The sequence below is a fragment of the Centruroides sculpturatus genome, unplaced genomic scaffold (assembly GCF_000671375.1).
Source record: "Centruroides sculpturatus isolate CEXI.00-Female unplaced genomic scaffold, Cexi_2.0 scaffold2241, whole genome shotgun sequence".
Taxonomy (NCBI): Eukaryota; Metazoa; Arthropoda; class Arachnida; order Scorpiones; family Buthidae; genus Centruroides; species Centruroides sculpturatus.
In genome coordinates, this window is record NW_019386446.1 from 22669 (window position 1) to 35310 (window position 12642).

Consider the following 12642-nt stretch of genomic DNA (forward strand, 5'->3'; position numbering starts at 1 on the left):
TTTTTTCCAGCACAAAATGACAACATACTCTTTTCAGGAGATTTCGGCTTGATCTAGCAATTTGTATAATATTATCATCTATTAGCAGTTCAAATGATTCTTTGGTAGTCATTTTGAATTTTTGATGAAAGATTGAAATATCTTTGCAAAATAATTGTAAAAATAAAAAAACCATAAAAACACATTTCCACAAAAAACCACCGTAACTGGTATCGTGGGGGCTGCGCGGCCCCCAGAAGGTACGTAGCTCCATCCTTGTAAGTGCTACAGGGCCGAACATTTGGCACTCGCTAAGAGTCGCGACGTAATGAGATTACATAAAATGGCAGCTGCGCACGATATTTAGTTTTTTAAAAAATCGTAAAAATATGACGCGTGGGGGCCGCGCGGCCCCCATAAAACCAGTTAAGGGTTAATATGGGAATGCATTCTAAGTACAGACACCTCATCAGCCTACTTAAAGGTTAGACACATGGTAGTTAACACAATAAATGAAGCGTGCAATGCCATAATGTTGTAAATGCCAAAAAAGAAACTTTTCAGGAGAGGTAAAACACATTTTTTCTAATAAATGAATTCATTTCAATTTTACGATAAAATAGTAAAAAACTCACAGTGTTACAAATCTCTGGAATATCAAAACGATGTAAATATAAGCTGCAACATTTTACGTTCCAAAAGTCATGTAACTTGCACTCTGGCACTTTAAATGTTATATTTTCACATAAATTCATCCTCAAAATACAGCCAATATTGTCACAATATTCTTTTGTGGCAGAAAACATTGCATTTAGAATTCAATTCTTCAATAAAACGTATTTAGAAAAAATGGCATTTACAATGTTACAGCATTGGACACTTCAAATATCTAAAATATTGTAACAAAACAGTTTACACTATGATATCTGTAAAGTATTGGCCTTTTAGCAGAGTGGGGACAAAAGAGGCGCGACCTTGTCAATTGGACCCACGTGCGGTCGGGTAATACCACTTGTAAGGTGTTGTCTTGTAAACAAAGTGAAGACAAAGGAAGCACCGGCTTTGTTAATGGGACCCACTGCAGTCAGACGTTAGTACATTTACCATCTGGTAAACAAACGAACGTAAACAAGTGGCGGACGTTTGTGTAAGCTCCCCTCTTGTCGGATGACGGTGGACCCGAGTGTAAGCTGTCCGAGCATAAAAAAAAGGGTTGTGATTGGTCGGAAGCCGACCCGTCCAAAAAACCTTAAATTGCGGGCCGAACGAGAGGAGGAAAGGGCAAGAGACTGGTACACGGTAGTCTCAGGCACTTAGGAAGCCCGCTGAGTGTAGAGAGAGTGTTCTCCTCTGGAAATCATCTCAGGGACGGGTTAGTGCAGAGACCGGACTGACCGTGCAGTTGAGCCGACTCCACAAGCTGATTAAAGTCTCTCCAAAGGTTATTAGTCTCCAGACGCCAATCTGGCACGTGAATCACCACGTATGGGTTATACTGTACATATACTATGTTTTCTAACTTGTACTTTCTGCAACTGTAAATAAACTGTAAATATATTCAATTTGAGTGTGGAGGTGTGCTTTCCAATGAACCTGATTCATTACATCGAATCGTGATACACAGGAAACCAACTGAACGAGACGGAGTTGGGAAAGAACATTAACTAAGATATTCACTATATCACAAATAACACAGTACACTGTGTACACAATTACATAAAATACTAAATTAAAACTAATTAAAATTGTACAATACAATAATAAAGACGAGTGATAGTTGTAGTTAGTCTTGAACCAACAAATTAAACTGTCTCCATAAAACATAATATTGGTTCTATCAATAATAAATTATTAGTTACATTTAGGACTTATTTTTCTTTTTATAAATTAAAAAAATTTGAGTCTTACTTCACTCAATTTAATCTTACTTCCTCTCAGTTATATATAACAGAAGAAAAGTATGGCAATTGGACAAAGTGGCCTCCCAAAGAATTTTACATTTTTGGACTCATGATCTAGAAATGTTGAAAAATGCAAAAAAAATTTGGGGGTTTTCCTGTATGAAGGTTTTATTTTATTTTATTTTATTCACTCTCTTTGAAGCTTAATAACTCTCATGCATTTTGTTCAAAATTTCTGAAATTTTGCAGAAAGGTTTGTTTATTAGGGGCATTAATACTATTAAATTTTGGTGATTAAAGGTAGAGGAGGTGGAAAGATAAAGGGAGTCATCAGTATCTCCTATAGGATGGGACTTAGTGATGATTTTACTCATTACTAGCATTCACAATTTTTTTATAAAACCCATCCCTATCCTTAAATTAAGCTTTTTGCCATTTTAGAGCAGTTAAAAATACAAGTATTTTTTAAATAAATTTAAGGTTTTTTTAAATAAAAAGATTGTAACAGGGTCTCAAAAACAAGTGGCCAGGTAGGCTGATATGAGGCTTTACCTTGGNCATTTTGATTTATATTTTATTACCATTTAAGCGCCATTTTAATCATTATAATGATATGATAATTCTCAATCAGAACAATTAAATTTGTTTATACTATATAAATCCGTTGTATTAAGGTTTTTTTAAATAAAAAGATTGTAACAGGGTCTCAAAAACAAGTGGCCAGGTAGGCTGATATGAGGCTTTACCTTGGCATGCAACAACACGACTGCACATTACAAACAGCATAAAGGATAGACTGGCTGGCTTTTAGTAGGAGGTTCAGGAGACCTCCAACCAAACGCCAATCAGTCCATCATTGAAGTTCAGATCTTGTTCCACAATTTCTAAATCTTCAAGCTCTGAAGGAGGAATTGAAAAACAGTCTATTTGCTTCTGACACTGAGGTGCACAAGGTCATTTGGGTTTTCTGTCACCAAAGGCCACAGCATTTCTTTGTGGACAGCATCCACCAACTTGTCAGATGGTTAGATAATTAGACAAACACCTCAATGCCCAACAGGTACTCATAAAGGCAATTCATTTGTGATGTAGAAATTTTATCTGAGAGGATTTGTTTCAAACACACCATTTGAAATAATATCCAATATTTCAGTTACTCTCAGTAATCAGTTATAAGCATGCAGCTAGCAATTTTTGCTTTTACTCATCCACAACAGACAAAAACAATTTAAAATATAGTATATCACGCAACTTAATTTTTTATTTAAGTCACTAATAAACATATTATCAAAGAGAGCACAAAGCGACCAATTCAAAAAAATGTTACAATTTTCATGATGACTCAGGAAAAATGTTTTGTCTGTGAAAAATAGTCATCAAAAATCATAAACAAACCAAGAACCTTTACAGAACTCAAAAACAATAATGACAGTATGGCACGCTTAAAACAAACTCAACATACAATTTTCAGTGAAAATCTTGGCTTGTGTTTCAAAAAAGTATACACCATTAAACACATTTAAAAGGAAACCGAAACGAATAAAGCTCATCCAATGATCATGTCAGAAACTGGGCATTTCGTCAAAATTCCTACAGATGGGCACATATCATTACTGCTTCTAAATTTTGCCATTCACAGTTTTATAACAAGTTCGTAACATTTCACGCGATACAGTTGGCCAATCGAATCATATTAAAATTTTCTGTTCTGACACCGGGGATTACCAAAACACTATTAGTATTTAACACAGGACGACTTACCTCAGAAAGAATTCCTCCTCCACAGCCCACATCCAAAATTTCCAATCCTTGCAGAGGCAGAGGTCCTTCAGTGGCCTGGGGCGAAACAGCTCCAGTTCTCACCAGACCATCCCGCACCAGAGACACCCGCAAGGGATTGAGGGCATGCAGACCTTTCATTGCACCATTCTTATCCCACCAGCCAGAAGCCAGGATTCTAAACTTCTCCACTTCCTCCACATCCACTGTTCCCTCATTGGCACTCCTTTATCATTGGCAGTAAAAAAAAACGAAGAATTAGTTTTAAAAACAACTGTAGCTTAAAAATTATTGGAAAGAGAATAACAAATGCAGAGAGTTCGGTTAATCAAAATAAAGATAAATGGGAAAGCCCAGCATGACATTTCGCCAGATCACAATTAGGACAACCAATTTTGTTCCAGGAAATCCAAAATAAACATAACATTAACACCCAGCCTTTACGTCCACAAATAACAAAAGACTACAACAATACAACATCAGAAACCAATTTTTTTTTGGATAATGAGATGCACGATAGTGAAAATACGACATACAGTAACACATCAATCTAACAGAGTAAGATAGCAAATGCAAATGACGCAATGAGCAAATGCAAATCAAGACTCTAAGGGTTATGTATGATTCAAGCTCCGAACGAGGGGTTTTTCAATGTCCAGAATTGTACAGCCTCTCGTACGAGCAGAAAAGTCAATGTAACCATACCTGTAAACACAATACTTCAAGATATTTGCCTCCAAAGGTCAGTTTTTAACACATTTTGCCAACCTCAACCGATACTCTGCATGTAGTCATGCGCTTCTGTGCTGGCTATTGCTCGCACCTTGGCACCCGGATGGGTGCAAGCCTCTACACTCCCTAAAACCATATAACATCAAGTACTCCACAAACAGTCAAGCGGGCTATTCAAAGCCAGCACAGTTGCATGGGCTAAATAATTAAACGAGTCTTAGTAGAGTGACGCAACTGGCAATCTCACGCAACCCGATTTTGGGGAGTTGCATCTCACAAAGGGTGGCTAGTAGAAGTGTGGTTCCTTACGGGACATTCCAATTTTCAACGCAAGTGTTGAGTGTTGAAGTCAACAATTTGACATCATCGCTGACATTCCAACTTTGTACGAAGTGCTTAGTTCCCATAATTCCATTTTCAGCAAGATGGTGGACAAGTGTATAATTTCTTCTGCTGTTACAGCATTTTGCAATATTTTTAGTGACAATGCAATGATTTTGTACAAAACGAAAACACGAAGACGATGACTACAAACTGTTTCTACATGTAAATGTAGCAGCTATGGAAGAAAACAAAGAAAAAGAAGGCCAAAATAATAGGATATGTAGAATAGATAGTTCCTTTATATTCTATGGAAGATTTTAAATCTCACTTTCATTTGACGCATTCAACAGTTGAGGTGTGTAAAAGTGTTTAAATTATAATTATCTGTTTAGTTTGTCAAATATTTTACTGTAATTATTTTCACAAAGGATAGAAGCGTTTAATTTTAAAAAATTTAATTGTTTCAAAACTTTAAAATATATATATAATTTTACCTAAAATATTTCGTTTATGTGGCAAATGAAATGATATTTAAGCAGCAATCACCATTTTAAGAAATTTTATTTTTATTTCAGCATTTGATGCAGATGATTATTTTGGAATATACTAAAAAAAAGCCAGCAATGAAAAGTGAAGATTCCATATTATCATCATTATGGTTGGCAACCAAGAATCTATTTGAGGTGTTGCTGACAGATTTGGCATTGAACAGGGCCTTGCCCACAGAGAACTTGTTGCATTCTGTAAGGGTATAATGCAAATAGCAGAGAGAGTTATCCAGTGGCCTACAGAAGAAGAAATTGAAAGAACTGTTAAAGAATTTAATGAACTGAGAGGATGCAACAGTGTTCCTGGAGTTTTAGGCTATATTGATGAAACTCATATTCCATTTACAGCCTCCAAAAATGAAAAGTTTGCACATTTCAACAGAAAAAATTCATTTCTGTCATTCTACAGGCTGTATGTAATGCAAAATTAAAATTTATAGATGTCTTTGGTGGTTGGCCAGACTCATCAAATGATGCCAGAGTTTTCTGAAGAAGTCCTCTCTTTCTAAAGATGAAACATAATCCCAAGATAATTTCAGAAAATTATCATTTATTAGGTGATAGTGCATATCCATTATCCGAAAAATTATTAACTCCTTATCGTGATAATGGACACTTTAACAATATGAAAAAACATTACAATAAAATTCTCAGTTCAACTAGAATTGTTATTGAACAAGCATTTGGACAATTATTTGGCAGATTTAGAAGGCTGAAACATCTACATGTTTTGAAGGGATTTGATTCCAGAAGTGATTATTACTGGCTGTATATTGCATAATTTGTGCATTTTATACATTGATATACAGGTAACCCCCATATAACATGGCACTTCTATAGCACGGATTCACTCTAACATGCTTCGAGAATTGGGAACATCCCCCGTATAACGCGGTGCTTTTATAGCACGGGTTCACTCTAACACGGTTCGGAAATTGGGTAAAACCCTCGTGCAACATGAAATGTAATAAAAGGTGCATTCTTTTATACTTCCACCTAACTCCACGCGAGCATTCTAATTGTTTTCGTGGCTACTTTGAATGCTCTTTCAACAATAATTCATTTAATGGTTAAATTTTACAATTGAGACCCTTCTTTTGCCTCTAAAAGTTCATTTTAGAATTATAGATTCCTCCATCACGATCCTATCGATAGGACGGGTGCCACCATCTTTCTTTCACCGTCGTTCCTAAATGCCTAAAAAATGCAGTGCACCCCCATTGCAGAACGACCGCTATTAACAAACGCACCCAAAAACTGTTACCAGTTGTTGATGCTCATGCTGAGATCATCATATAGGATGAATAATCCTTTGGTAAAATATTTACTTAAATAATAAATAAGTAATTTACCTATGAAAAAAATAAATAATAAATCTGATTTAAATAAGGATTTAACAGCATGTTTTTCAATTTTTGGAACCTAACACCCCTTTTCGCACTAGTTCTTTGTTTCGTATAACACAGATTCGCATGACACGGCAATTTTTTGGAACGTAACTCCTGTTATACGGGGGTTACCTGTACCTACAGATGCTTGTACTATAAATGATAATTTTCAAAACAGTTCTCAGAATTTTGGAGAAGAGTATCAAGACGGAATTAGCAAAAGAGAAAATTGCTAAATACATACCAATCATAATGGTTACGAAATATCTACTTTTATTTTTTTTTTCTATTACATTAAAATCAAGTTTGTAATTATTATTATTGTCTGCTATTATGTTGTGAATTTTTAATCACAATGATACCACGTTCATCTGCATTTATAATGTATAATTTAAACAAAATTTTATTAAATATTTGAACCAGTTTCAGGAAAAGTATTAATCATATATTTAACATTTTGTTATTACTTTTAGTTATTTGTAATTGTGAATTACATAATTCTAATAAACTTTGTTCATTATTGAAAGTGCTTTCGTTTTTTGAATAGATGTATTTTGGTAAATCTTAAATACATTTATGAGTCATCGAAACAAAAAAAATTTTATTAAAATATTGAAATATTTTACATTTTCTTATTTTCTGCCAATTTCAACAAAACATCCGTTAATTGTTTCATGGCGTTTAATTTCTCTTCTTCTATTTTTTTTAAGTCAGTCCATCGTTTTTCTTCAATTTCTGCTTTTTTTTTGTCTTCTATTTTTTTTTCTTCTAAATATTTTTTAAACCACAATGGTGGTTCATCACTAGTTTTCTTCCTCTTTTGCGGTCTCTCGGTTTCTGTTTCCCTTTGAGAATTGGATGTACTTGGAGCAGAAATTAAATTCTGCTCCAATTCTGCTCCAGAAATTAAATTATTTTCATGTGGTTGACAGTTGTTTTGAGAGGTATATGACAAAGAACTTCTAAGATAGTTATTGGGGGGATCCACATTTGATCTATTTCCATACACTTCATGAAATGTATGAAAATATTCCCATTTTACAGCACCCCCACCAGACTCTTTTGTTCTGTCTACATTTTTTCTATAGGTACACATTAAATTTCGCCACTTAGCATGGCATTCTGTTGGCTGAAAAGTGTACCCATTTTTTTTCAGTGTGTCAGAAATCCTTAGCCATAATTTGGATTTCTGAATTGGCTTGAGGAATTCTTCTTCCATCTCTATCCTTGTGTTTATAAGTAGAAGAGTTGCTTGGCGAGTCCATTCATTAGCTTAAAAATTACAAAAAAAAAATCTTTATTTTGCATTCTTATATAGTTTGCTATAATTTATTATTTACACAAAATCTTTAACATGATATCTGATATAATATACATAATACTACATGCTGTTTTGGTATTGTCAAGAAAATTTTTTTGAACTATTACATTTAAAAATAATTAATCAAAAAATTAATTAATGAACACTTATTCTATCAAATGTATATTGTCTATATTTAATATAAAGCTGCTATTTATGTTTATTTGGTCATGTATATTTATATATGTTTATTTGTTCAATTTGAATTGCATTAATTAAAAGAAAATCTCAATATATAATAATTACAAAGTATCCTTATTGTATATTATTATTTAATATATACTTACCAATTTTTTCTGTTTCTGAAAGTTGTACATTTGTTTTTTCTGATCTTTCAGATGATGATTGTTCTATCATTGAATATATATGTAAAAAATAAAATAGAGGAATTTCATTAAAATTTATAAAAACAATAATTATCTATTTGGTTAAATACAACATTCAATTTTAATATAAAATATGTGCAGTACTTGTCAATGCCGAACGCTTACGATTCTCAGATCAAAGTTTATTTATATACGCAAGTAAATAATTGTGATCTGACAAAAACAATGAAAAATAAATGTATTGCTTACTTGAAATGATATTCAATTTTTTAAAATCTTACCTTCTGTCATCATTTTTGCTGTTTTTCATCAACCACAAAGTGATAAGTTTTATTATCGACGGTAACGCGTATCTCCCGCTTCGTCATCATTTTTTATTCAAACGTCGCTCCAATTATCCGTAATTCATTGGAAAGTAGCGGTCAACATATCCGTCGAGTGCCGAGTGCATTACGTTGGCGATACTTTGACGTCAAAAAAAAGGAACAAATTTTAATGAACGTCGAGATCGGTGTTGAAAATTGGAATGTCTCGTTTGACTAAGACACAACTTTATACCTTCCCTTGCGCATCTTAAAAAAACCAAATACTTCGGCCCAGATGCAGAGGCAACCCAGTGCCTTACGGGACACGGGAACTTCGCATCATACCCGCACCATTTTGGTAAGCGGATCGATAGCATTTGCGATTGCAACGGACAGAGCAAAGACGACGTGCTACATTTTCTCCAGCTGCAACAAATACAACCAACAACGTGCAGAACTATTCAAAGAATGTCTGCAAACAGGACTCGACCGACCCCCCAATTCCGCAGACATTTTCGATAACAAAAATCTACGGACAAAAATGAAGAATTTCATACGCAATACAAATAAAACTCGGGCCCACGAATTCCATCAGCCGGTGAGACGAGCGGCCACATCCCACATCTGGGCCGACATCATTTAAGGTAGGACGGCCACCGGCCCAATTCGTCTGACCCGCAATTTGACTACCGCGCATACGCAAATTAGACCCACTGGGTTTATATGTCCTAGTTTATTCAATGTTTTTAATGCTAAATTTTATAACGTATTATCTCTTTGTCAGCCCAATTTACAGCACTACACATTTAAATATGAGACTTAGCCCGGACTTAGCCATATCAATAACTAATAATCATCTTTTGTTCTACATCTAACTTTATATAATAATACTCCACTCTTTATCGAGCGTCGGTATTTGTATAAATTATATATATAAAGCGGTAATAAATGGCGTACTTCGTAATTGTTAAAACATTGTGTCCGATACCACCCTTTGCCGTACACACTCACCCACATGCGCAAACTTGTCACGTTTGTTTTTATATTGTTTCACCGAACATATTTTGTCTCGTAACCGTATTTTTACTCGTTCAACAATTACGATACAGATGCTCAATGATTCGGCACTTCCCTTCAATTTTTTCCTATTTTGTTTCCCTCTCTACTTACTATCACTTCCTCTTCTAATTTCAATTTCATCACTTCTGATTTCTTAGAGGTAAAGTCTGTGCACATACAGACAACCTGTCTACTCTTTTAATGTAATGTAATGTCCCGTTTGACTTTTCTGCTCCCAAAGGTATGCTCCACAGCTCCGATAAGGTCTCAAACGTCTCATTCGGAACCCGAATTGAGCCCTCCAGGGCAGCTTTTAATGCGTTTTTTGGTACTTTTTCTCAGAGGGCTTCGGAAGAAACGAAAATGGAAGATCGTATCCTCCATCGTTTGTTCCCTACTAAGTTTCTCGGAATTAAACGTCGCGAAATATTTAGCGTCTTATTTTGGACTGGTGGGGTCAATTCCGACATTTAGTAAACAAACAATATCGCTTCGTTCGTTAGCAATCGCGCGCGTACCGAAACTTCGGAACGGATGACACCGAGCGTATATTTTCATAGTTTCGACTAGAAATCCCGTGGTTTAAATTACCCGCATTTGGCGGTCGTTGGTTTAAACGCCCGAGGACGGAAAGGAAAAGCCAAAGAAACCTGGTGCAGAAGAGACGGAGAGAAAACTGCCGACCAAATCCACCGACGACGAAACGAGAAACCGACATGATCGCCGACGGGAACCGGAAACTGACGGAGGCGTCCTCCCACGACGGAAGCGGGAATTAGTCGGGTGCCCCGTTACGATTTAGTTGGCGTTTGGAAATTCTTACCGGTGTTATTGCCGGTTATTCGGATTACATTTTCCGAAATATACCGAATAACCGACCGCGTTTAAAAATCACAGTTACGACGTCATCGGCAGAGCCGGCCCTACCATAGGGCGAACTGAGCAGCCGCTCCAGGCGCTAAGTCCTAGGGGGCGCCTCAGTGGTAAAGAAAATTAAAGGAAAAAATATTTTTTTCACTTTTCGATATTTTAATTGCAAGCGTGTGGCCAGTATATGAATGGCCTTATCTGTTGAGACGCGCGTGGGCGGGGTTACACCCTCGCCTAGGTTACAGGCAGGGGTGCCACCTGCGGTGCCAACAGAGTTGTCACCGCAGGCACCGCTGTTTTAGTTGGCGAGTCTACTTCGAAGCGCCTGTACCATCCAACCAGAATCGCCATATTAGAAAAAGCTTAACTTAACCAATCTCTAGCCGAGTACAGTGCAGTAGCGTAGCGTAATGGGGGCGGCAGGGGCGCCCCGCCCCGGGCGGCACTTTTTAAGGGGCGGAAAAATTTCACAATAAATAAACAATATCTTGTAAGAATTTGAACCATTTTTTTTTCATATTTTTGTCCACCTACGATTCGGACCGATTGAAATGAGCACGGAATAGTGTTATCATCCGGACAGCCTGGGAATCGACTCACCATTTTTGCGCTATCTGTCGACTTTTTTTTTTTCTTGTACGATTTATTCGTATATATATACACCTCCAATATCCAATAGAGCTAGGTCACTTGCGTTACTCCTATCCAAGTCTCCCTAGTCCCAACTGTAACTGATGTAGAACCAGCATGCACTGCACATTATTCTTCGCATTGCAAAATGACATTCCGTCAGGAACTTCTGTTCGAACAAACTTCACCTGCCGTCCGGGTCAGCGATTTTAAAAAGGTGGCAACACTAGCAAGGAATTTTTCATTACTTATTCTGTGACGAAACTGAATTTTAGTCTTTTAAATTGAGATACCTTATAGGGGGCGAATTAAATAAGGGGGCGAAATTTTCCTCTGCCCTGGGCAGCTGACACCCACGCTACGCCACTGGTACATTGGGACTGATTTCTTCGAAATATTAGATGTAATAAAGACAGACATTTTTCCAGTTCAACGAGAGTGATCGAAAAGTTGTAAATTTTGGGAATTTCCGTGGACAACACCTGGTCCTAAAACGAATCAGTTAGAAAACAAACGATGGACAATCTATTAAGTTTAACGTATTTAGACTTTTACAGCTGTGGTGAGAAACGTTTAAAATTTACAAGAACCCTGTCGCGTCTTTTGAGGTATATTAGTGATGCGACAAAAGAGGCATTTGAAATTGACCGGTATCGGCACCCTCGGGATTTGGCAGCCCGTGTGCATGTACACACCGCACACCTAGCAGGACCGTCTCTGATTCCACTCTAAGGAGCTATTTGACTAAGTCAGGGCCGTGCCGTGCTATGATGCAGTGATGCATCATAGCGGCATCGTAAGCGGGCGGCATAAGCAGCGAAATCAAAATATTATTTGAACCATTCAATAATTAAAAATTTTTACGCAACGCTTTTCTATATTGATCTATGTTATTCCGATATTGATGTATATTATTAATTATTTATCGCATGCCTCTGCTTAAGTGCTTTCGGTACCCTTTGATTTCGGTTTATGGTGCAAATGCATTGTTGGAGAGTGGCAGTCAAAAGGCTTTTGACAAGACAGCGCAAAGCTATTGTTTTTGTTTGTAATATACCGCGCGACTCTCCTAAAAGCTGAGGCGGCAATTATCATAAAAGACAATTGCACGTGTAACGTGTTGATAGTTCTGCTTTGACCTTAAATTATTGACAATATTTGGCTTTAACGTTAGTTTGTCTCTATAAGTAGCGAGTGGCTGTGCTGTGTTTAATCAGTGAATCTGATATATATCTGTATCAGTATAATATTTTTACTAATTCAGTTTTTTGTGTTTAAAAAGTATATCAGGTAAGAAAATTATTGTTTTTTTACAGCAATTTTAGTTACTTACTAGCTGCAAGGACCCGCTTCGCCGGGTTTTTATTTGTTCGTACATTTGTATGTAATATAGTTTTTGCTTTTTATATATAAAAGACTGTTTTTGTAAGTAATCTAGAAT

At 36.2% G+C, this 12642-nt stretch overlaps 1 protein-coding gene across 1 annotated transcript in view; it reads right to left on the reverse strand.

Annotated features, from left to right (window-relative positions):
* Nucleotides 1–12642, reverse strand: part of LOC111614989 (ubiquinone biosynthesis O-methyltransferase, mitochondrial-like) — a 32016-nt gene that overhangs the window by 7633 nt on the left and 11741 nt on the right. The window contains exon 2 of the mRNA XM_023356360.1: nt 3642–3885. Coding sequence (XP_023212128.1) covers nt 3642–3885 — 244 coding nt within the window. The remainder of the gene's footprint in view (nt 1–3641; nt 3886–12642) is intronic.